Source organism: Magallana gigas, chromosome 7, assembly GCF_963853765.1.
Source record: "Magallana gigas chromosome 7, xbMagGiga1.1, whole genome shotgun sequence".
NCBI lineage: Eukaryota > Metazoa > Mollusca > Bivalvia > Ostreida > Ostreidae > Magallana > Magallana gigas.
In genome coordinates, this window is record NC_088859.1 from 11453231 (window position 1) to 11479883 (window position 26653).

General features: G+C 36.8%; 3 protein-coding genes across 9 annotated transcripts in view; 2 read left to right on the forward strand and 1 right to left on the reverse strand.

The window, feature by feature from the left end:
• LOC105345095 (high-affinity choline transporter 1) overlaps nucleotides 1-5923 on the forward strand; it is a 34963-nt gene extending 29040 nt beyond the window's left edge. For 5 of the 6 annotated variants that reach the window (XM_066067662.1, XM_066067663.1, XM_066067661.1 and 2 more), the window contains 6 exons: nucleotides 647-754; nucleotides 2389-2544; nucleotides 2921-3069; nucleotides 3305-3587; nucleotides 3887-4116; nucleotides 4739-5923. In XM_066067662.1, the coding sequence (XP_065923734.1) occupies nucleotides 647-754; nucleotides 2389-2544; nucleotides 2921-3069; nucleotides 3305-3587; nucleotides 3887-4116; nucleotides 4739-5401 (1589 nt within the window). In that variant the 3' untranslated portion in view covers nucleotides 5402-5923. Of the gene's footprint in view, nucleotides 1-646; nucleotides 755-1097; nucleotides 1142-2388; nucleotides 2545-2920; nucleotides 3070-3304; nucleotides 3588-3886; nucleotides 4117-4738 lie in introns of those variants that run through there. The other variant, XM_066067666.1, reaches the window with a different exon arrangement.
• Nucleotides 5924-6786: 863 nt separating this feature from the next.
• On the reverse strand, nucleotides 6787-16794 carry LOC105345097 (uncharacterized). Its single transcript, XM_066067667.1, has 7 exons — nucleotides 16635-16794; nucleotides 13407-13518; nucleotides 12966-13042; nucleotides 9682-9773; nucleotides 8451-8550; nucleotides 7694-7885; nucleotides 6787-7385 (listed from the first exon to the last, which is right to left on the reverse strand). Exons 1-7 carry the CDS (start codon nucleotides 16707-16709, stop codon nucleotides 7278-7280), a joined length of 756 nt encoding a protein of 251 aa, XP_065923739.1. The 5' UTR covers nucleotides 16710-16794; the 3' UTR covers nucleotides 6787-7277.
• On the forward strand, nucleotides 16335-24115 carry LOC105345096 (kelch-like protein 24a). Of its 2 annotated transcripts, none has more exons than XM_011453125.3 (3): nucleotides 16335-16478; nucleotides 21081-21309; nucleotides 22371-24115. In XM_011453125.3, exons 1-3 carry the CDS (start codon nucleotides 16464-16466, stop codon nucleotides 23852-23854), a joined length of 1728 nt encoding a protein of 575 aa, XP_011451427.3. In that variant the 5' UTR covers nucleotides 16335-16463; the 3' UTR covers nucleotides 23855-24115. The 2 variants fall into 2 exon arrangements, with proteins under 2 accessions (XP_011451427.3, XP_011451428.3); XM_011453126.4 differs by lacking the exon at nucleotides 16335-16478 and adding an exon at nucleotides 20517-20656.
• Nucleotides 24116-26653: the final 2538 nt, after the last annotated feature.

Here is a 26653-nt window from a genome sequence, read left to right on the forward strand (position 1 = left end):
TTAATTGAACCATAATTTCTTTGGGTTGTAGGTAGAACAGAAAATCGGGAGAAACTCAGTTTAAGCTATAAATATACAATCATCCAGAAAAAAATTGTGTTGAAGAAAATAGACTCAGGGGCCATTATTTGTGCAAGTTAAAATAGGTGCAAAAAAATTTTTGAAGAAAATTAAGTTAAAATCATACATAGAGTTACCCACGAGACAGAAAAGGGTCTATTGTGTTGTATGTTTCTGGGATAGTAAAGCTAGTTTGTCCCTTAAGTATGTCTGACCTGGATATTGTTGCCTCTGGATATCTATTTAAGAAGTTTGTTTTTAAAATAGGAAATAACCTCTTAAGAATAGTTCCTAATTAATATGTATTAAAATATGTAAGTTTAGTACATGTAATTACATTAAAATAAATGCAGGAAAGGTTTACTAACACTATAACTGCTTTAATGATGCATGAGTATTCAATTTGAATTTTTAGGAACAAAAAAAAAAATTTAAGGGCAAATTTCAACAAATAACTCAGATTAAGGTAATAGTTTAATACAGATTATAGAATGTTTCTTTTGATATTCATTACCTCTCAAACAAGCTAATAATATTTGAATGTTGAAATTGGTCCAATTAAATGCAATTGGTTATCTTTCAATAGCAACGTGGGTGGGAGGTGGCTTCATTAATGGTACAGCCGAGTACATCTACAAAGATGGCCTGCTGTGGTGTCAGGCTCCATTTGGATATGCCCTCAGTCTCCTGTTTGGTGAGTACATGGGATTTACATGTACATCTGGATATGTCCTCAGTCCTCTGTTTGGTGAGTACCTGGATATATATTTGGATATGCCCTCAGTCCTATGTTTGGTGAATACCTGGATATATATTTGGATATGCCCTCAGTCCTATTTTTGGTGAGTACCTGGATATACATTTGGATATGCCCTCAGTCTTCTTTTTGGTGAGTACCTGGATATACATGTACATCTGGATATGCCCTCAGTACTCTGTTGGTGAGTACCTGGATATACATTTGGATTTGCCCTCAGTCTTCTGTTTGGTGAGTACCTGGATATGCATTTGGATATGCCCTCAGTCCTCTGTTGGTGAGTACCTGGATATAATTTTGGATATGCCCTCAGTCTTCTGTTTGGTGAGTACCTGGATATACATGTACATCTGGATATGCCCTCAGTTCTCTGTTTGGTGAGTACCTGGATATACATTTGGATATGCCCTCAGTATTCTGTTTGGTGAGTACCTGGATATATATTTGGAAATGCCCTCAGTCCAATGTTTGGTAAGTACCTGGATATAATTTTGGATATGCCCTCAGTCCTGTTTGGTGAGTATAGGGATATACATTTGGATATGCCCTCAGTCCTATGTTTGGGGAGTATCTGGATATAATTTTGGATATGCCCTCAGTCCTGTTTGGTGAGTATAGGGATATACATTTGGATATGTCCTCAGTCCTCTGTTTGGTGAGTACCTGGGTATATATTTTGATATGCCTCAGTCCTCTGTTTGGTGAGTACCTGGATATACAGTTGGATATGCCCTTAGTCCTCTGTTTGGTGAGTACCTGGATATCTATTTGGATATGCCTCATCAGTCTTTTGTTTGGTGAGTATAGGGATATACATTTGGATATGCCCTCAGTCCTATGTTTGGTGATTACCTGGATATAAATTTGGATATGCCCTCAGTCTTTTGTTTGGTGAGTACCTGGATATACATTTGGATATGCTTTCAGTATGGATATGCCCTCAGTCTTATGGTCATTGAGTACAGGTATATTCTGTTACTGGAATAATCTCACTGTCTTCAGGCTCTATTACTCACAATATAGTGGGTTTTACAGAGTGAGTATAAGTGATGTTTATTACAGACCTTTTCTTTCAGACTGTTTTAGTCCATGTACCTATCTGACATATAAATTGTCTGTTAAGCTTTATACTGTAAACCAACTTTTTTTGGTGACATCTTTATTTTGCAATTTACTGGAGATAATCTTGTGCCAGACAACTAATTTTTGCGGCCAAGCCATATCCATGCCTATTTGGGTATGACAACAACGCAACATGGTTTGATTTATGGGGAGAAATTTCAGAGTTTGTCTCTAGGACCTGGGAGGCGGGGAATTCCCCTGCCAATAATGCCTTAATTACCTGGCTATTATTGCATTTCAACACAATGTAGCTATAAGCAAGACCCCTAGACTCCCTTCTACTTTTTTATTTCTTCCATCTACTTCAATTTTTAGAGACAACCCTGCGGAGAAATAGAAGTGGGGAGGAGGCTCTCACGAACCTTGTGAAAATTTCCGCCTAAGAATAAAGAGATGGTTTATATTAAACTAACCGACCGACTAATTATGATTTATATGTTTATCAATAGGTGGCCTGTTTTTTGCTGAGAAGATGAGGACAGAGGGGTACGTGACCATGCTGGACCCCTTTCAGCTGAAGTACGGACAGAGGATGGGGGGACTGCTCTACATCCCCGCCCTGCTGGGGGAGGTGTTCTGGACCGCAGCCATATTGGCCGCTCTTGGTATGATATCTAGACCGAGGCTCGGTTCTTTCTCACTTTCTCTTTCTCTTCTCCTCTCTCTCAATAGTTGCAGAGTTTTAGATGTGGCTTTGCTATAAAATTGATCAATATATCAATATTCACGCTATATAATGAAATGTACTATCAGATGTTTATATACATATAAAGTATGTGTTTTATATTGAATTTTTGAAAAATAAAAAAGATCAATCAATATCCTATGGAATTGAAAAACTGTTAATTATATCAATAGTGTTAGATGTCTCTTTGTTTTAAAAAGCTTTACTTTTAAAAAAAATAATCAAACATGCAGCATTTTCTTTCCACTAGTTATATAATATCCTTGAACATTAGTGATGAGACTGTTGTCTTTCAGGTGCTACAATATCCGTGATAATCGACATCGATGTGAAGACATCAATCATTGTGTCTGCCTGTATTGCCGTATTTTACACCTTGTTTGGGGGACTGTATTCCGTTGCCTACACAGACGTAGTACAGCTCTTCTGTATATTCTTTGGACTGGTAGGTCTAACTGGGGTTTTGCTGTGTTGGGACAAGTAGGAAAAGAAACTATTTCATTTAACAACTGGATTGCAAACAAAAGTGGGAATGAAAGAGGTCTTGAATCTAAAGAGATTGTTTTACAACTTATAATATTGATATTGAATTGCACCAATCTTGGAAGCTGTTGATGTATCTGTGTTTAAATGGAGTTTGCTGTTTCCTTTTCTCTTAACTTAGTCACTGTTTCTTTCAGTGGGTAACCATTCCATTTGCTATGACAAATCCAAATGTCGGCGACATCTCCGTCAATGCTTCCGCTATGTGGATCAAATCCGTCGATCGCCAGTACACGGGCGTGTACTTGGACGGGATGCTGCTGCTGATCTTCGGCGGGATTCCATGGCAGGTGTACTTCCAGCGAGTCCTGTCTGCCAAGTCGGCATTCAATGCCAAGATCCTGTCCTATGTGGCAGGAGTAGGCTGTGTCGTCATGGCGATCCCCTCCATTCTGATTGGTGCTATAGCAACAAATACAGGTAATGTACTGGCCTCATCAACTATGATGAGATAAATTTCAAGGGAACCTAAGTTTTTTGTTTATAGTGGTGTGGTATTTAACAGTGGATCAAATACAATTAAATCCTGAAAACAATGTGTTTTTCCCCCTAACCAACTGATCTATATAAAAGTCTTAAAATCATGTCTTATGTCTTTACATATGAGGTTTGGAAAAGTTTTCATAAACTCTAAGATATATTTCAGATACCTATTTTATTAAATACATGTACTTTGAAACACTTGGATGCATGTTTAATTGTATATGTACACATTACAGACTGGAATAACACAGACTACACTCTGAGGGATCACCGGAAGTTCCCGATCCCTGAAGAGGACATGAACCTGATCCTGCCGATGGTGATGCAGTACCTGACGCCCCCCTGGGTCTCCTTCTTCGGTCTGGGGGCGGTGTCAGCGGCCGTGATGTCATCAGCTGACTCCTCCATATTGTCGGCCAGCTCCATGTTTGCCAGAAACATCTACAAGTTACTGTTCAGACAACAGGTACAGGATAAACTTGTTAAAAGTTACCGACTAATTCTGTCAAACTACTTAGGGTTAGGAGGGCTCGATGGCCGTGGCCACTTTAAGACTGTATTGATCTCCTTTGGAGTTCAATACAAAAATATAGTGAAATTCCCAAAATTTAAAAGGTTAAATATATTGAGGTTTCATTAACTAAATAATAGTTTATAGCTAAATAAAGTCCCTCATTAAATTTAAGGTAGATTTGATGGTTAATTTGTTAACCAGTGAGCCTTCTTAATTAATCCTATAACTGTTCAATGCATTCAAGGGGAACAACTTTATTCACATAAAAAAAAATATGTGTATCCTACTTTTAATATTAAGTTTATTTACATTTATTCAATTTTAATTTTGATGTGCTAGGCTCTGCAATTAGTATTAAAAGATATTATATATGATTAAAGTTTAAGCAAAACCGAAAAATTATTGGAAAGCCAGATAAAACTAAGAAATAATAGCTAATTGAGAAATAATATGAAGAAAATGTTTGTAAGGATAGTTTATATAAAAGGTATTTGCAGGAAGCAGGAAAAACAATTTAAAGTTATCGACTAAAATATTTTCAAATAGAGATAATTTAAAAAAAATTTTATTCCAGTCTTCGGAGCAGGAGATAGTGAACGTGATGAGAGTGAGCATCTTTGGAGTGGGTATCCTAGCAACGATCATGGCTATCATGGTGGACTCCATCTACATGCTGTGGTACCTGTGTTCTGACCTGGTGTACGTCATCCTGTTCCCGCAGCTGGTCAGCGTGATTTATCTGAAGGGAACAAACACTTACGGATCTCTCGGCGGCTTCGTCATCGGCTGGTTCTTCCGCCTAATGGGAGGGGAGAGCAGCATGGGTATTCCTGCGGTGATGAAGTACCCCTGGTACGACAAAGAAACCAACACTCAGTTGTTTCCCTTTAAGACTTTCTGCATGCTGCTGTCGTTTTCATCCATCATACTTATTTCTTATCCCTTGAAGTATGTGTTTGAGCATGGACTGATTCCTCCCAAGTACGATGTTTTCATGTGTATTGTTAACGTTCCGGAGGAAACAATTGCACTCGCTTCAAACAAGATGTCTGAATTGACAGCAATGACTCCAACTGAAGTGAACGGCGGCAAAATAAATCCAGCGTTGAAATTTTCCCAGGATGACTTGCTAGCTGTTGAGAAATTTGCTGCCAAAAATGGAAAAGATGGTGAAAAAACAAACTTTTTGTCATCGTATGAAGGTGTGGAAAGTGACGTCCCTAAAGAGTCTTCGTAAGACTCGACAATTCTTTGCAATGAATTAGAGCTGTTTAGTTAGGACTACACATCTTGTTGTATTACGTGTGGATGTCAACAGTCAGTATTGTGAAAGAAAAGAATATGTGATGCATTTATGTCATGAAGTATCTGTGTTCTGAAGATTCAAAAGAATGGAATTTTTTTTCAGTATATTGCCTACCTTCTTAACAACAAAGAAAATTGAAAATGACATGCTTTTTAAATCTAGAAAGTAGAGAAGAAAATATTCCCTATGGAGAATTGTTAATTGACCAATATGTAGTAATATTGGTATTCTTGACACTTCCTTAGTAATATTAGTGTTTTAAGAATAAAGGGTATGTAAACTGAAAGCAACCTGAATAAATAATAAACCCTTCACACAGTCAACAGTTATTGAACTGATTTGATAATTCATGTGATGGACATTCATGTATTCTGTTATGTGAATTATTTTTGCCATCTGGTATACGTGAAACAAGTACACCTGTCGTTATAGAATAAAAATTTCAGCATCAGAGTGGAATTCTTTTTTTTAATGCATTTGGAATAGTGGGATTTTTAAAATGAGATGATTAGCAATTTCTGTTTTTTGAATTATGAAGCTTTATTATGAGATGGATAGAAAACCTCCTAATCTTGGTTACTGTGGAATCATTAGAATTCGTGGTGGCTCAATTTTCGTGGTTTTCGTGGTTAGCCCTCCCCCACGAGTTTACATCCTCAACGAAAACAAATTTTGAAAGGCTTATTGAAACTGAAAACCGACGCATCCACTAATTAACATCCCCATGAATAAGCAAAAAACCCAAAATCCACGAAAATTGGCCCCCCGGAATTTAAATGATTCCACAGTATTGTATGGTGATGGATACTTCAGGGCATTTGCTAGGTTCCGCTTTGTTATGACTACTACCTTCTATTTTTTCATCCTTCGGCAATAAGTCATGCCAATCAGTGTTTTAATTGTAATTTGTAAATTCATTTGGAATTAACAATTTGATTTAACAATGAAGCAAAATTTAAGATGCTACTAAGATTACCTACATGCTTTCAAGCTATTTCCAGAACAAGAACAGTGATTATGATCTGTTATACATCTCCTTTCCCATTTGGTTCATGATAATCATATCCGATACACTTTGTTCAAATGTTTCATAATTATGTGTATTCATATTTATATGATAGTAAGTACCAAAACTACTCTTATTTCCTTTTTAAGCGAAAACTTGTTACAAGAAGTACTTAAAGAATTATCATAGACCTGAGGAATGGTCTCTCCCCAAGGTTTAAGGGGCAACAAGTAAAAAGTCAAACTTTGGAAGACTCTTTGAAGTCAATGGCTTCATTACACCAAATTACACCACAAAAATACAATAAAAACATAATTTCAGAATCTTTTATTACAAAACAGTCTTAAGTATTAATATCATCTCTGTACATCATATGTATAAAATGTAAGTATTTGTATACAGACTGTATAAGGTAAAAGCGGAGTAAAAGAAATGAAAATGCATATGAATGTACATGGAAAAACTTTATATAAATATTATGTCCTGTTGTAATTTTGAAAATGCAAAACAAAATGCACAAAACAATGAATTACACCAAAATGAAAACAAATGTGCCGATCATAAGTATGTTACTAATCACAAATTCATGCCCACATGAACCATATTTATACATCCATAAACATGTGTTCCTGTCCCGCAAAAAATCAAATAAGCCCTCTCTTGTCTACTGCAAAGTATGCTAATCTTAAGAAAAAAAAGTTTCTCATATTACATAATCTTTGTGCTCATTTCCTATCATTATCCAGAGAAGAGAGAGAGGATTTCATGATTTGTATACATTGTCACTAGAACCCACTGTCATTATAAGCCTGGAATGATTGCTGACACTTGTTTAATGGTGTCCGAGGGGTCGGTCACGGAGTGACCTATCGTCCTAGAATCCTCATATATCTCGTGGTCGTTTCCACCCTGAAACGTCAAACACACAGTTACTGACCAGTTTATTGATGGTTAGAACTCTTCAATAATAATTCATGCAGTAGTTAATGTATCAAAAATAACAATTTTATGCTTTGGGGATGAACAAAGTTTTAATGATAGAAAGAATACATTTTATGACAATGAAACTGACATGTGATGCATTTACTAATTAATCATCGTTCTCCTGTGTCACTGCAAAATTATTATTTTAATCAGGTGTGCATTAACTAATTAATTACTAGATAATTTCCAATGATCGCCATTTAAAATCTATTGTTTAAAGAAATAAAGCTAACCGCAGTAGTTTTGTCCCCAAAGAAATGGATCGTTTTAATGCCGTCTTTTTCCAGGAACTGGAGGCAGAATGTTTTGTCCCAGCCAGTAGGAAAAACATCAATACTAATTTGTCCCCCGATGGCAAACTTTAGTCCAGCCTCTGGAAAGTTTTTGTATAGAGCCTCAACAAACTTCTTCCTGATGTTATTTTCCTGTAAAGTAATATTAGATATTTGATTGATTGGACCGATCAGTGAAATTACTGTACAAGCTACATTTGTTATTGAGGAAAGAGAGATAAGTAGCATGGTGTGATGGAGCAATGTACAATATGCAGAGCTTATGTTGCAGTAAGGCAATGAGGTTATTTGAAAGGAAATGAAGAAATAAAGCAATGCCCTGCATGGGTACTATAAATAGATGCTTATTTTTATGTAGAATGAAAAACTTTCTCTAGTATGTGAATACATATACAGCAAAACTTGGTTATAATGAAGTCACTTCTTCGTTATATCCGTAATTCGTTATAACCCTATAAGAAATTCATTAAATTTACATAGCTTTACATAGGGATCCAAGATGACTTCGCTATATCCGTGAATTTGCAATATCCGTGTTCGTACTAAACGAGTTTTACTGTACACATATGTTCTAGGGTTAATAACATGATGAGAAACATCCATCACAAAAATCACTTAGTATTTTCTCCAAAGGCTTTCTGGAGGATTTTAATCCGTGTATTATGTTTCATAAGATAGTAAACCTATCATATCATACCTTGTCAAAAGCAGCAAATTCATCTCTTTCTTTTTGTGAACAACTCCTCCCCACTGGACATAAATTCAACATACTGCTTCTGAACTCCACAAACGTCCCTCTGTAAAGTAAATGAACTATTTTAAATCATAGAAAATGCTTCATTTGGGAATATCCCTCTATTGGCCTCTAATTTTTTGAGTTGGTAAGGACACAAAGTAGTGCGTTTAAATGCAGAGTGTTCATAAATTTATATTGACATTTTGTGTCAGTGGGCTTGACGCATGTCAGATAAGAGGATTTGCAATTTTAAAAGGAAGTGTCAAATTTGAATTATCAATTAAAATTGTTTGATGACCTTGCACACTCTTTCAAAAATTTGGAAATTCTTTACTTTAATACATGTACAGATGCATTTTGTTGGAAAACAAATCAGGCAACCCACTACAAGATTTTAATAGGAGACAGTTTGATGAGCTTTCACTTTTGAGGTCCCTCATTACTAAAGCTATATATATTTAGTCTAAAAAAAAAAGTTGTGTGTTTAGGGTAACCAGACCTAACCTACAAAAATGCCCCGATCCTACCATTTTTAGATGTCTTTTTTTCATCAGATTGTGAATTTTATATTTATTTATTTCTGTTAAAAAATCCGTTTTTAAATAAGACACAAACAAACATTCTTAGGATTCGTGCAGAATTAAATATCATAAAATAAAAAAAAATCCCTACCTAACCTAATTTTTTCATCAGTGTTTCCCTAAACACTATTTTTTTTTTATAGGCCTTAATATATAGTCCACACGCATTTTCCATAGGCGGTTATGTGAACATTAATATACCCATATCTAAGGGTGCAGTCATGTTGTAAACTAATTCCAAAACTATGTTTACTTGATTATCAGAATTTTTAGACCTCTTGGAATCAAATTGATATTCATAATCAAGCATGCCCTAAAATTCTAGCAAAGGGAAAGGACTCTCGTTTTTCTTTGATCTGAGTATTGATATAAAGAAGATATTTTGACTGTAAAACAGTACCGGTAAATGTTCTACCATAATTTAGAAGAATATGTTAATCATATTTCAGTGCATTTCACACAACTTCCTGTCGGCTAGTATTAAGTACAATAGAATAATATAATGTGCTCAGTTTTGAGTGTTAATTTATGTAAGTTTACATTAATTGATATTTGGTTTATCTGACTCAATGATATACAGTACCTGTATTTATGACATTACCACTACTCACCGTTTGGCAGGAAGCTGTAATTCTGACATGTATTTCAAGGCAAAGTTGATCACTTTCTGTAGACACTCTTCTCCTTTGTTATGAAGGAGATTCTACATAAAATATTAAGTTTATCATCAGGAACAACTTCATTATAAACAACATTTCATGACGAGGTGTTTTGATGAAGAATTACTACGGTAAATACTTTATAGAAGAAGTTATGCAAGTATATGTATTGTAATTCAGAATTTTCAACAAAAACACATAATTAACGTCTTCCTAATTCCCTGTGTTCTTCATGCATGACATTCCCATGACCAACTTCAAATGTTCTTTGTCTTTCCCCTACCTCCCCTTCCTAAGCAGTAACTACTGGTAGTCCACTATACATAGGGCTTATTCTTTCTTTCACGTTTGTCATTTTTGGCCATATTTTAAAACAAGAGGCCCATGGGCCACATCGCTCACCTGAGGAACAATGGGTATGATAAAATCAGCTTAATGAAGTCATAATACAAACAATCTGGACAATGTACAATAATACATGTAGATCCTGTAAAAATAAAATCCATTTTTTCCCCTGGATATTCTTATGTTTATAATCATTAGTCCCTTTTCTAACAGGATGATTATATAGTCATATCACATGTTGAGTATTGCAGTCCTCATAAAGACCCTTTACAATTGTTTATATACGGGATATTAAGCTACATCAAACTCTGAACCTTCTTGTGAGGCCGAAGAATTGTCCTGGAGCCAAAGTCTTAACAATTATAAAGAATCATCTGGCTGATTAGTTTCTGAGAAGAAGATTTTAAAAGATTTACTCTATATATTCCTTTGTAAAACTTTAACACCCCCCCCCCCAATGTGGCCTCACCCTACCCCCAGGGATCATGTTTTCACAACTTTGAATCTACACTACCTGAGGATACTTCAACACGAGTTTCAGCTTTCCTGGCTGATTAGTTTCTGAGAAGAAGATTTTTAAATATTTACTCTATATATTCCTATGTAAAACTTTGACCCCCCATTGTGCCCCAACCTACCCCCAGGGATCATGAATTTCACAACTTTGAATCTACACTGCCTGAGGATGCTTCCACACGAGTTTCAGCTTTCCTGGCTGATTAGTTTTTGAGAAGAAGATTTTCAAAGATTTACTCTATATATTCCTATGTAAAACTTCGACCCCCCCCCCCCCCATTGTGGCCCCACCTTACACCTGGGGGTCATGATTTTCACAATTTTGAATCTGCACTACCTGAGGATGCTTCCACACAAGTTTCAGCTTTCCTGGCTGATTAGTTTCTGAGAAGAACATTTTCAAAGATTTACTCCATATATTTCTATGTAAAACTTTAACACCCCCCCCCCCCAATGTGGCCTCACCCTACCCCCAGGGATCATGATTTTCACAACTTTGAATCTACACTGCCTGAGGATGCTTCCACACAGGTTTCAGCTTTCCTGGCTGATTAGTTTCTGAGAAGAAGAATTTTAAAGATTTACTCTATATATTCCTATGTAAAACTTCGACCCTCCATTGTGCCCCACCCTACCACCAGGGATCATGATTTTCACAACTTTGAATCTGCACTACCTAAGGATGCTTCCACATAAGTCTCAGCTTTCCTGGCTGATTAGTTTCTGAGAAGAAGATTTTAAAGATTCACTCTATATATGAATTCCTATGTAAAACTTCGACCCCCCATTGTGGCCCCACCCTACCCCTGGGGGTCATGATTTTCACAACTTTGAATCTACACTACCTGAGGATACTTCCACACAAGTTTCAGCTTTCCTGGCTGATTAGTTTCTGAGAAGAAGATTTTTAAAGATTTACTCTATATATTCCTATGTAAAACTTCGACCCTCCATTGTGGCCCCACCCTACCCCCGGGGATCATGATTTTCACAACTTTGAATCTACACTACCTGAGAATGCTTCCACGCAAGTATCAGCTTTCCTGGCTGATTAGTTTCTGAGAAGAAGATTTTTAAAGATTTACTATATATATATATTCCTATGTAAAACATCGACCCCCATTGTGGCCCCACCCTACCCCGGGGGTCATGATTTTCACAACTTTGAATCTACACAACCTGAGAATGCTTCCACGCAAGTATCAGCTTTCCTGGCTGATTAGTTTCTGAGAAGAAGATTTTAAAAGATTTACTCTATATATTCCTATGTAAAACATCGACCCCCATTGTGGCCCCACCCTACCCCGGGGGTCATGATTTTCACAACTTTGAATCTACACTACCTGATGATGCTTCCACACAAGATTCAGCTTTCTTGGCTGATTAGTTTCTGAGAAGAAGATTTTTAAAGATTCACTCTATATATTCCTATGTAAAACTTCGACCCCCCCCCCCAATGTGCCCCGCCCTACCCCTGGGGGTCATGATTTTCACAACTTTGAATCTGCACTACCTGAGGATGCTTCCACACAAGTTTCAGCTTTCCTGGCTGATTAGTTTCTGAGAAGAAGATTTTTTAAGATATACTCTAAATATTCCTATGTAAAACTTTGACCCCCCCCCCAATGTGCCCCGCCCTACCCCTGGGGGTCATGATTTTCACAACTTTGAATCTACACTACCTGAGGATTCTTCCACACAAGTTTCAGCTTTCCTGGCTGATTAGTTTCTGAGAAGAAGATTTTTAAAGATATACTCTATATATTCCAATGTAAAACTTTGACCCCCCATTGTGGCCCCACCCTACCCCCGGGGGTCATGAATTTTACAACTTTGAATCTACACTACCTAAGGATGCTTCCACACAAGTTTCAGCTTTCCTGGCTTTCTGGTTTTTTGAAAATTTCTCGAAATTTTTCATTAATTTCTAATTATCTCCCCTTGAAAACGAGTGTGGCCCTTAATTATCACAACTTTGAATTCCCATTGCCTAAGGATGATTTGTGCCAAGTTTGGTTGAAATTGGCCCAGTAGTTCTTGAGAAGATGTTGAAAATGTGAAAAGTTTACAGACGGACAGACGGATGGACGGACAGACGGACGACAGACAAAATGTGATCAGAATAGCTCACTTGAGCTTTCAGCTCAGGTGAGCTAAATAATATTACTAAAGATATTCTTTGTCAAATGCCACATGAGAGAACAAATTTTGTCAAATTTATGACCCTTGCCTTTTGTTTTGATGCACAATGAAATCATTAGCCCTAAGTAACGGGATAGGAGAAATTGTGACAAACCAGACCGGGATTCGAACCCGGGCCCCCTGAATCTCCAGGCAGGTGCTCTACCGACTGCACTATCTGGTACTTTCCTTACCTCTTGTCCTATCTGCTTTCCTTCCTTGTATGCCACCAGACCATTTTCAGAAAACACATAGTCATATTCATTCACAACTGTAAAATATAATACATAGGAATATTAATGCTCTTAGCAAATGTTTATATTAAACATAACATGCATGGAATCACTGTTTTTGATTGATGTATTTAAATCTATAGTGTAGATCTATGCCTAGGGTATTGATCAACAGTGATTGCTACTGTGGCAGACAACAAAGTAAATCAACTTATCCTTTATTTTAATATGAGAAACCAGCAAAATAAAACTGCATGAACAGAAATTCATTAAAATTGTCATTATAATTTCTTAGAACAGCAGACATTATCAGTTTCAGAGAAACCTTCCAAAGGAGGAATTACTCAGTCTTTGAATAAAGCTTTGCTATTAATTTCTTTTTCTTTGAACTCCATTTCTTACCATCTCTCCCCATTTGTTCAGCAATTTTGGATAAATCTGAGCCCCCTACCAATCCCACAATGCATTTCTGTTTTAACTTTTTTAGAAAATCCAGCATATCCTGTGGAGCTGCCTGAAATAAAATGAAATAGTATAAGAGTGCATAAAGTATATCAAAGTACAGTTATTACAGTGCATGTTATAATGAGCTTAAATAGCTACCAGGTTGTTCTATGGACTAATGCTGGGGAAAAAGAACAACTAAGATAAAGCTATTCTTTTATAAAAAAAAACATTTTTGACTGCATCTTAAAGAAAAATCCTTTGCTTCCAGAAATCCTTTGCAAAAAATGGATGGCAGATGATGAGATCTTTCTTAAAGCTGAACACCATACATGTTAACTCTACCGATTTACGCAGAAGTCTACCGCTTTTTAGCTCTGTCTCCCGCCTACCGCTTTTATTTTAAAATCTACCGCTTTTCTTTAAAATACGTTCCTTGTTTTGATAGATAGCCATTTTGAAAGCCATTGTGGTGAAAAATTCTCGTAGGGTTTGAAATTAGCGCGTGACTTTGAATCGGAGGCACACAAAGGCTTTATTTAGACGCTGGGATGACAAGTTTTCAAGCATGTGTTTTACATTGAACGATGAAAGAAGCCACTTCCCGTGATTACATTAGTTACAAGACATGTCGATATTATCCTCGCAATGGAAAAAGAAGCTTTGCAATTCCACACGTGGCTTTAACGAGGATTGAATATATCTTTTAACTTGGCCTTAACAGTAAACTTGACTTGCAATTTATTGAATGCTGCATTTGTAATAAATAAGCATGTAAACATCGTTTTGATATTGAAAAAGAACATATGAATTCCTACTACCGGTAGTTCTTACTTCTCTTATATAATCAATTTTGGCAACTTAACCTATTTTTCTGAACAAAGGTAATTGTTAAGGGCTCTGCACTCAAACATTTTTCCTTAAAAATAGCTTACCGGTAATCATTATAATCATGGTAAATGCATACGAACATTTTTATTGCTAGTGTTAATATTACCAAGTTTCAAAAGTCTTTTATATTTTAGTTGATATTGTTAATTACTAATCAGAAACCTTTACTACATATGTAGTACATGTATACAAATCTGTGCTTTGAAATATACGCAAAAAAGGCCGCGCGCGATGCTACCGCTTTTCGGTTTAAAATCTACCTATTTTTCATCACTGTAGGTTAACATGTATGTGAACACTATTTGTAAAAGGCATTGTGTACCATATTTCTCTTTCTTTACCACTAATGTCCACTATCCCTGACACCCAAGTTTAAGCAGCAGTCCTCCTAACAGTTCAAAGTATTTTGCTGTAGAGGTCTCACCTGTGTAGACGTACATCTTGCCTTCCCATATGTTACTTGATTGCGATGAAATTATAAAATTTTACACACTTTTTCCAAGCCAGAAGAATACTATCGTCAAATGAACAGGTCAATGCATTATTTACAAACATAATATGAACATCAATCAAGAAATAAATGCACAAAATCCAAAGACTATGAAAGGAATACTACATACACTTTTGCCGCGAGTTTCAGGTGCATGTGCAACTAGGAGTAACAAAATTGAAGGTTAATGTACCAGTTTGATGGTGCCTTCGACTGTAGTTCAGTTTTAATAAGGTAATAAATTGCAAAGGGAACTGCACAGCTTTGTTCATACAAAAGAGAATGCTCTCATCAACTAATAATTGATTATCTTGACAATTAACACTATAAAAAATGTCCTGGTGGATCCAAAACTGCTTGGAGATCAATCTCATACACATACTTGCCAACTGACCCGATTTCGTCGGGTCACACCTGATTTTTCAACCCTTCACCCGATTATTTTTTATGACCCGGCGGGTCATGCTTTTCACCCGATTTTTGTCGAACAACCCGAAAATCTCCCGATTTCCGGATTTGGTTCGTAAATTACGTTGCGCGTTTGACTTCCAGTTATGAATCCAAGCTGAGCTTGGATTTACCATAGACATATAACGATATATGTCTATGGATTTACGTAACGCGTAAACAATGCAGATGGCTATAAAAGACACATTAAGTGTAATTATTATCGTGAGTTGTTTTGACTAAGCGAAGGTTTAAATCATTAAGTGTGATGGCTTCCAATAAGAAAAGGTCTTCATCGGGGACAGCGGAATCAAAACCAACAAAAAGAAAACGATATTTTTGTACCTATCAACATATCTGGGAAAATGAATTCCCATAGGTAAAACAAAGTAATCGAGTACAAAACGAGGCTTTTGCGTTCTATGTAACGCACATTTGAATATTGGATTTTGTGCCCAAAATGATCTGACTAAACATTCAAAAACGCTAGTTCGTCACTCGTGTATAGAATGCTTTTTAATACACAAAAGTCTTCCAAGTCACTTACAACTTTCATGCCATCATTTACAGAGTTCAAAAGCAGGGTAAATGTAGCAGAAACTCTTTTTGCATTTTTTTCTTTTAGCTGAACACAACCTACCATTTTCTGTGTCAGATCACTTTACAAAATTCAAAATCAGCAACTGTTAGTTAAAATGCTTCTTTGCAATAAAGTATTACACATAAGTTTTAACACATACATGTATTTCTATTGTATATACCTATGAAATGCATGATAAATATGTCGTGAATGTCGTTACGCGCTATGACCAGATTTTTTACTTTCCAAATCTGGTCATGACCAGATTTTCACATGTTGGAGGTTGGCAAGTATGCTCATACACCATAGATTGAATGAAACACTTTGTCTGGCTTTTAAGCTAAAACTACGCAATTGGTGCATATTTCGCTTGAAACCGCGTCATTTTTAACTTGTTTCGACGCAAGGAATAGATAGCTATGCCCTACTGAAAGTCCAAGGTCTTGTTAAAATGGTTCTATAGTACATGTACATCCTCAACAGGATATAATATATCCCGTTTGGGCAGTTGGTCCCAACCTATTCAAAGCTTCGCATGACAACACATTACAAGGAGCATTGTCTCTCAGTTGATAAAAGTTAAAAGCCCATTCATCAAAAGAATCGAATGGATTACCACAAGGTAAAATATTTGAGCTATTTCATCATCTTTATCATAAAACATGTTCCTTAACTGTGAGTTCGAATTTTCTCTATCCTGATTTATTCGTGTCAATACCATTCGTAATATTTAAAACTCTACTTTCATTAAAGAACGCCTACGCATTTCTTAACTTACTTGCCGGGGAGCGGTCAATGTACCGTCCACATCAAATAAACATATCACACTAGCGTCTCGTTGTTGGCTTGCCATGTTGACAGGAAGTGGCGCGTGTCAAGGCAGGGTGAGGGTAAATCAAGTACTCAGTAAATGCCACGTAGTAGTTCAAAAACAGCAAAAATTTTATTATAGACTAATAAATTAATGTTGCTTATAATTAAGTCATCGGAAATTCTAACCATTCTAACACTTTATGAATACATTTCTACTGCTGAGCCCTCTCATTGCATTTTGGTACCTATAAATTATAACTGGATTTTGGGCCAATAATATTTGGAAAAGAAAATATGTAATTTTGGGAGAATATTGAGAAGCTCATAAGTTTAATTCAGATTACTTCAACTGTTAATTTGCACAACTGGGTGCAGCCATCATTATATTCTCTTTTGAGAAGTGGACAGGCATAGGCTATATCCATGGATGCAGGCTATGCCTGTCCACTTCTCAAAAGAGAATACCATTATTATACAGAAATGTTAACTTTTTAATAGCAGTAGGTGTACTGTTACTATCCACCCAAAGAACCCACCGGATACTACATGCACATTCATCAAGTCACTGGGCAATTACATTGATATATAATAATGTATATTCACTTCATTGATTTTTATTTATATTGGAGTGTGACCAGTTCGCGCCTAGTGCCATTTCTTGCCAGTGCATTGTGACATCATTTTTCATTTATAATTCTATGTGTTGATGAAATGACGTCACAATCAACAGAGGACAAATGATCTTCGATGAGAACAGATCACACACCAGTAGAATATAATCATGAAACACCCTCCTGTATGACTTGATTGCAGTAAATTCAAATTGTAATTAAAAATTAATCATTCTATATCACTTCATGAATACATTTCTACTGCTGAGCCCTCTCATTGCATTTTGGTACCTATAAATCATAACTGGATTTAGGGCCATTAATATTTGGAAAATAGAAAATATGTAATTTTGGGAAAATATTGAGAAGCTCATTTTATATTTAACCTGTAGTTGAAAAATATCCGCATATTAACTTGTGTGAGTTGAGGGGCATGAATAAATGGGGAAATTTATAAATTCAATTGTGATAACTTCAACATGGCGCTTTTTTTTTTTAACAGAGTCAGGGACCTTTCAATAGCCCTTGTTTAAGACAATCAGGTGCCCTGCATCACATTAATTTTTTATAAAATATGGTCATATCCTGGCTTCATTGACAAATACAGCCAATTAAAAATAATTCTAAAACATCATCTGTACGTACTTTCATTATTTTATATAATAAAACATGAAGTCATTTCTACACATTATGTCTCTGAGAGTAACTACTAAGATTTATAGGCTTGTGATGCTTTTAATTTAAGCTCACGCCTTTTTAATGCTTCAAGTCTTTTCTTTTCAATCACATCCTGTAACGAATTAGACTTATTAGTATCAGAATGGGTGTTTCCATCACCAGCATTGACTTTTTGACCACCACACACTGGAGTCTCTGGATATATAATCCCTTGTCCTACACGCTCACTCTGTTCAAAAGTCGATAGCACTGGGACATTCACAGTTCCAGGACCTTTTTTCTGCCTTTTCGCTTGAGCCAATTCTTTCTTGCGTTGAATTTCTTCTGGACTGCACTTCCGTGGACTATATTTCGATGATGAAACGTCTTTAACCCTCTCCTTATTTGGTGAGAGGCATAAAGATGATGGGTCATCATGTTTTGTTTGTGAATTATTGAATTCTTGGCTACTAGAAAGTTTCTTAGCAATTGCTGCTTGTCTCTTTTGCTCTATCTCTTCAGGGGTACATTTCTGTGGACTGATACTTTGGTTATGACTTTTTTCCGGAGAACACAATGTCTGAGAACTTGTTGGCTGGCTACTAGATAGCCTCTTAGCTAAAGCAACACTCTTCTTGAGCTCTATTTCCTGCGCGGTGCACTTTCTGGGTGTATGCGCCTGGGAGGTCTCTGAAATATTTCTTCTTTTACATGGTGACTTTGTCTCTGTTTGACTAGATTTATCTGGCGTCATGTTTGGTTGGCTGCTTGAGAAGGAACAATTTGCCATAGGTACCTGTGATTCAACAGCATCCAATAGAGCCAGCACCTGAGGTTCACTTAATAAATCTTCCTCATCCGACTGAAACAAATCTGCACTCTCATCTGGAAGCGTTGTACTAGTTGGCTTAACAGAGCTCTTTTGGACATTCTTTAATTCTTCTGTGATTGAGAGGTTCTCACTACGTGATGTAGTACATGAAATGGGTTGAACACCTTGGAATGTTTTCAAAGTTGTACTTGGTTGAACCGTTTTACTTTTGGGTACAAATGTGTACTCTTTATTTACACATCTTCTTGCACTCTTATTTTTACATTCATTCACCTGGTCAGAGCATTTTGATTTTGTATTGACAGAAGTTCGTAAGTTTTCAGTAATTTCAGTTTTCTTTGCAGTATCACTTAAAGATTTTTTGTGTGAATTTTTCAAGTCTTCACTGTCACCTTGTTTCACATTCTCTATTTGACTGTCTAAAATGCAGTCAGTTTCCACAATCTGACAGAGAATATCATCAGATAAACTAGAATTAAGTCCCAGACTATTCCTTTTACTCTTTTTCTTTACATCTGCAGTAGGAGCACTAACTGTTTTTGTTATGGTATGTGTAGGTTTTTTCATGGAACCTGATGGTCTTTGAGGAGTGGTAGCAAAATCATTTTTGTTAGTCCCTTTCTTATAAGAACTTTTGTTGGGTAAAGATCCTGTATTTTTCTGGTCAGAATATTTTCCAGGATTGTGAGCACACACTTTGTTATTCACTTCTTTATTTGAGGAGGTCTTTGTTTCACATTTGTTAGCAAGCTCTCCTGGAGCTTGGGTGGCTCTTATTATAAAGGAGTCTTCTTCATAAAAGTCGTCTTCACTCCATGATGTTTCACTTAGTTTCTCAACTTCCTCAGGTAAAGCACAAGCTTTACCTTCATTCCTTTCAACCTTGCTGATTTTAGATGAACTTTCTGTGACTCCTGACAGTGAACTGCGCTTCCTTTTTTCAGCAGATGATCTTATTGTTGTTCCCAAGGGAGACCTTTCTTTCTTGATCCTCATTGACAGTTTTTCCTGTAATACAGAAGATAAAGTGTCTGTGGCTTCTCGCTTCTCTTTCTGAGCTCTTTGTGGGGGAAAGCTGTTGGTAGGAGAAAAGGAAGTAAGGTTTGTTGCCGTGAATTTTGACGAGATATCTGGCGCGTCAGAGTCCATCCACAATCCCAGAAGTCCATTTTTGCTTTTGTCCTCCAAATCTTCCGTGTCAACATCACTGGTTGTTGACAGTGTCTGCACGATATCCACTACATTACTTTTTAAATGTTTGTCCCTCCTATGCCTGGAGCGGATAATTTTTCGCATGTCAGGAGATGTACAGTCCCAAAACACCTCTGCTGAGGTATCTTGTGAACACAGAAAAGTGTCTTTTTCACAGCTTGGGATGATCTGGGATATAAAGCTTCCATCCCCATGCTCCGACTCCTCGTCAATGTTAATGATTTCAGGTTTTTCAGTAACATGTTTCTTAAGTTTTGTTATTCGTCTCGTCTGCGTTTTGGGAATGGGTTCTGAAAGTTTGTCATTATCAACTTTGCTGGGATCCTCACCATTAACCTCTTTTGTTTTCGATTGTGCCCTGGTGCTCTTTCGTAAACATGGACGTTTTGTTGCCATCTTAAATTCCTGACACAAAAAGGAGACATTTCCCGATCTCTATACTTGGAATAATACCCATGGTACACTTTTTGCCTCAGCTGGAATAATTCTTCTTTTTCAAAAACATGGCTTGGATTAACTATAACGCGAACTTCGAACCCGATGTAAATACACTAGGTTGTCGTGTAAACGTGACTTTATCTCTTTGATCATGTGAAGTTACATATAACGGTAACAAACTCCGAAATCCCGTTTAATGTAAAGAGATTAGAACGCTAAAGTCATCGACTGAATAAGGTAGAGAGGAATTTTTGAGTTGTTTCAAAATTTAAGGTTTTACACAATACATAATCTTTTGACAGGTTAACCCGAAGTGCCTCGACTAAACTTATTTTATACTTAGGCTAACCTAATTAATGTATTAATTCTTAGTTAGAGCAGAGACATGTATGTTTCTGGTTAGAGTTTAACCCAAATGGGCTCTTATAAACCATGTAGGCTTTTGGGAGAAACCCAAATTAAAAACAAATTCATGTATTTTCCAGAACAAAAAATGAGCTTTCATTGTGTGCCAATTAATTATTAATTAATAAGTTAATAGAGCATAGCTTTTATAAGCACCAAGTGGAAAGACCAAGAATCTAGTTTATTAGTAAATACTGTCTTTTGACATGTCGTTCATCACCGATCACAGTGCTTATAATTGTTAAAATCTTTACAGCATTCCTATCATCATCCAGACAAAATGCCGACATCACAGGAGCTATCAGAGGTGATGAGCGTCTACCCAAAGCTGAAGTATTTTGAGGAGCTTTCCTGTGGACTGACAGACTCACTGCAGACCTCTTTGTTTGCTGACGTACAGATCGAGGTGGAAGGGGAGACCTTCAATTGCCACCGGATTATCCTGGCTTCCATGTCTCATTACTTTAAAACCATGTTCACTTCAAGTACGTTTCTTTGTTCTCTTTTTTATTGTTTAAAATTCTTCTTTTTGGGGGGTGGTGGGGGGTTTATTTAATAAGCAATGTTGCTCATGTAGAGGCTGAAGCTATTACCCTGTTTCAGAGTCATTGACTCCTTGTAGATGGAACACCAGTCCATCTCTCAGGTTCATTCCTGCAGCATATGCTGGTACTTATTTTCAGCTGGGCAATCTTATTAAAAAAACTGTTCTATACAATAGTGCAAAGCGTAGAAAGATCTGACAATTAAATCAAAGATCATTCTGACGTCACAGAACATGACCTTCAATGGGATGTGTTTAGATCTCTATGCTTGCTCTATTGTAGAGATATGTTTTTTGAGAAGATTGTCAGCTTGGTGGACTAAGACAGTGTCTTCTTTTTAAAGTAAACAACACATAAAAATAAGTGCCCACAATGGGAATGGAATCAGCAAACTTTTGTTTACTGGCTCAATTGAGACATTAATGTCTATAGAACACATGGCTCAGTGGTCGTGGGCATTAGGCCAGTAACTGAAAGGTCGCTGATTCAAACCCGGCTGTGGTCACTGGATGTTGTGTGTTGTGCGCTTAGACAGGCACATTATCTATATTGTTTCAGTCAACCTAGCTGAAATTGGGTATCGACTTAAGATAGGGGTTAACCTGCGACAAACTGGTGTCCCATCCAGGAGAGTCAATGACTGTCATCCACTTAGCATCACAGATACTGGGAATTGGCACCGGCCTTCTGCGCCTTCATGGCATGGAGAAAGTTTTAAATTTAAGTTTTTTTTAAACTCAATGCCTATAACCACTGAGCCAGTCTCCACTTGAAGGAGGGGAGGGTAATTTTTCATCATACATGATAAGACCGTGGAACATTAACTGAAATATACAGCTTATGTCAATTTAACCTGTTACAGTATAAACATTTGAATCAGAAATGGGGAGGGACACAATGAAATGGAAAGTGTAAAATTTAGTTTTTAGCAACATGTTTATAAAGTACAGAAATTTCAATGTGTTTTACCAAGTACTTACTCTTACATTTAATGATTGTAGAATTCAAGGAGAGTGGTTTACCTAAAGTCCATCTCAAGGATTTGAATAAAGAAATCTTTAGAGCAGCTCTGGAATACATTTACACAGGTCAAAGTTCAGTCAAGAACAGCAATGTCTATCATCTGCTTTCGTGCTCATCAATGTTACAAATCAAAGGCCTCCAATCCATTTGTAGTGAGTTTCTACAGAAAAGCTTATGTCATAATAATTGTATAGGGATCTGGAAGATGGCTACAGGGCATGGGTTACCAGAACTACAGAAAAAGAGCTGGGAAACGATCCAGGAAAACTTCCCGGAAGTCTCGAAATGTGACGAGTTTTTGCATCTGTCTCAGGATGAACTGATTCAGATCATTGACTGTAAAGACTTATTTACAGTCAAAGAGGAAGATGTCTGTGATGCTGTCCTGAGGTGGGTAAAAGGGGACCCCAGTAGGAAGAAAGGCCTGGTGGCTGTATTCAAAGTGCTGCGACTCACCCAGATGTCCCTGGATTATCTCTGCAATGTCAGGGAAGGTGAGGAAATTGAAGAATGCTCAGGCTGCCGAACTCTAGTCTTGGAGGCTATTGATAAAATTAATTCTGCCCTCCCCAATGAGTTCTCCTGCCCCGAGTCGGAGTACAGACAGGAAGAAGTGGTTTGCATGGTGGGAACGAGGAGCAGGGAACCCAACCCCCAGAAGATCGAGGTCCTGTGCTACAGCTTCAGACATAACAACAAGTTCAAGTTCTCCACTCTTCCTGTAGAACCAGGCCCATGTTTTGCTGTCTGTATTCTCAACAGAGATATTTTCATTTCTGGAGGGTACAACCAGCAGAATCTGATGCTTCACTTTAACACGGAGCACAACACGTGGACAGAGTGCAAGCAGATGAAAATAGAAAGGTGGTCCCACTCTATGGTGGCTGTCGGGAAACACCTCTATTTGCTGGGCGGTACATCCAGAACCAACGAGACCCTCTCCAGCATTGAAAAGTTTGACCCAGAAACAGGAACGTACGAAGAAGTAGGTCATCTAGAAGTACCAGTCTCTTCCATGACTGCCGCAGTCTTTGGGACCAAAATCATAACCTTTGGAGGCAAGCTGAGAGACCGAAACTCAGCCTCTGTAATTCAATTCTTCGACGTCTCCAATAAAACTAAGGGTGTGCTGGGGAACCTCCCGGAGTCATGCGCGGGCAGCATGGGACGAGCGGTTTATTTTGAGGACAGACTGATCATTGTTTTCCGTGAGGGTCAGGTCGTGGAGTACTCGGAAGACACCGGACCTTCCATAGTCTGCATGATTGACCAATTTGATCACTTTGGGGCAGTGAATCACAATGGGGAAATCCTGGTCCTAGGGAATCGCAGTGGAAGTTTCTATGCCGTCCTGTTTAATCCATACAGCGGAAAATCCAGACACATTCCAGCCCCCTTCAAAGCTCCGATGTGTAACTTTTATTGCTTGAAAACCACTGTCAGCAAAAAGTATTTAAAATAGTAAAGGACCTTTTATATTCTATTTACATTTTCTTTCTTTTACATACTTTTTTATGCAATGCATATAATTTGTAATGTTTCATGAACAAAGTCAGCACAATTAACATGTATTTTTATACCCTTGTTTATTTGACCTTTTTGCTTGTTGTAAAACAACCCGTACTTTCCTACTGTTTTCTACTTACCATGTGTGATGGCAATAGTGCCAAAATGTAGTATTTTAAATGCAAAAAAAATAAATTTTTTGAGTAGTCAAAATTTACTGTAGATTACTTTTTTTTCACCTGTACCCGTCTACCAGGTACATACCTATGTGTCTCTATCATCACCAACACCCATTAAATGTATTTAAACTATTAAAACAGATAAACTACCTCATCCTCAATACCTATCTGAAACACGACAAGAAAGGTTTGTAAAATTAAAATAGTAAAAGAAGAAATTTGTCACTAGGCCACAACCAACCAGTTTTTTTATTAACTTAATACAAAGATAGAAAATATATCAATATTTTAAAAAGCTGCCTTTTCATGTATTATAAATCAATGTAACATAATTAGCCATGCAATTAAGTTACGCACCAGTTACCTGTGCTATGGCCTATAATTTCACTGCGTAACAAGTGAATTGATCGTTAATTACGGAATACATGAATTTACATCTACCAAGTATTAGCATTTGATTAGTTCCTCTATTTCTTACGGAAACTTATAGTTAATTCATAGCTCTATAGAAACAGCCATACTGAAATCTACACGCCCCTTTATCGATTGGTCAAAATCTACAGCGGCTGAGACTAACATGAAATTGACAGGACTGAAATTGACACGCCCTGTTTATCGATTGGTCCAGGGACGCATATTACTTATACTTATACTAAGTATATACGTCCCTGACTGGTCGAAGCCTACAGCGACCTAAGAAAATCACGGACTGCAGGAAATAATCATGATGATGTCAGATTCAAAGTCTCACAGGAGACAATTTGGCTGTTTCTTTTACGTACTTAATACATGCATGTACATCAACAGTAATTTAGTGAATTTTACCCACTTTTTATTATCAATTTATTAATTAGTTAAAAGAAAGATGTAAATTTAAACAATGAATGCTTTCTTTGATGATTCATGCGGGTTATGAAGGTAGTGGTCATTTCAGTGTTAATTTGGGATAACGCCTGGTATCAAATTTTGAGTTTTAAGCTTTCTTCACGCAGTGAAAGTTTCAGTGCAAGTTTTAAATTCCAAGTAATTTAAGATGCTCTTTCAAAGATACGCACCAATTATGTGTTGACCTTTGATTTCACTGCATAGCAAAATTATTGATCAACCATTGGTAAGTTTCGAATTTAACTGAGTAAGTCCGTCATATATTTTTATTAGTTTATTTTAAAGACCCCCCCCCCCCCCAAAAAAAAAAAGCAAAAAAAAAAAAAACTTGGCTCGGTAGGTCGAAATAAAGAAGAAATAAAACAAAGTACAAATTTGTAATTTAAAATATAATAGTAATATAACCACCTAATCTCATACCAAACCAAGAGAGATAGAAAGAAACTGGAATGTAAATTTTTGTTTCATTAATCATCTATTTATATGCTGTTTTTCAGTCTGTAGTATATATGATGGTTTTGATAAATTCATTTTAATAACACAAACAAAATTGAGTTGGCTTTTTCATCTTTTTAGTTTTTACTGTTTGTGTGTTTATTTCTTTAAATTATTTTATTTAACAAATATTTTATTATGCAAATAAATACATAATAGGATTGGACACCAGGCTATGCCTATTTTAGTCATCTCCCCAAGGATCAAAGTTACCACTGATATTTCAGTTCATAATATAATATGAAACATGTTATGGCAGCATTTAAGAAGTTGGAAGATTTTTTGAATTAGATCAATTGGGTACGGCTTTGTCATTTTTTTTAATTATTATTTGTGTTTAAAGTAAGAAAAATTGTGACCACTTTCAAGTGCTCTGATTCATTCAAAACGTTTTCGTAATAACTCAAATCAACTGTATAGCACTGTTTTTAAATTAAATTAGAAACGTCTTTTGAAATCTTAAATCATATACGCAAGACACAAGTCTTTTGTTATGTGACCCCCCCCCCCCCCCACACACACATACACACTTTTTATCGCAGCAACAAATTTACATATAAAAATTGAATTATCGTGGAGTTGCCCCCCCCCCGCCCCACTTTTTTGGGAGTATGTAAAAATTGATATGAAGATAAGGAAATGAGTGAAATTGAAGTTATATACTACGCCAGCCCCAGCCCCCCCCCCCCCCCCCCCAATCGGATTAGGATTTTGAAGATTTTGGGAAACTTTAAATTTTCCTTTTTTGTTTTTTTGGGTCAAGATTTTTTGGATGAGTCTGCCCCCCCCCCCCTTTCAAAAACAATGCTACGTGCCTGTGTTAGAGAGATAATGTTGGGGGAGGGCCCCCGTGGGGGTGGGGGACGGGTACGGTCCCCTATTTTTATGACCACCCTCTCTTGATCCTCGCATGCACCAGTTAACTAATCGCGGAGGATTTTTCCCGATGTGCATCCGACTGTGGCCAAAGGATCCAGCTAGGTTTTTAATTACGGAGATTATTGAACACCCTCACCCTAAAATTTTAAAAATTAAATTTTGAAAAAAATAAGAAAAAAAATATCAAAACCACCCCGACCTAGATCCTGTAATTAAGTGACCCGCGGATGTTCATCTGTGACATTGTTCTATGACGTTTTGACCTTGCGGGGGTAAAAGTTTCTTCAGTGCAGTACATGTAGACAAGGTAAGCAGTG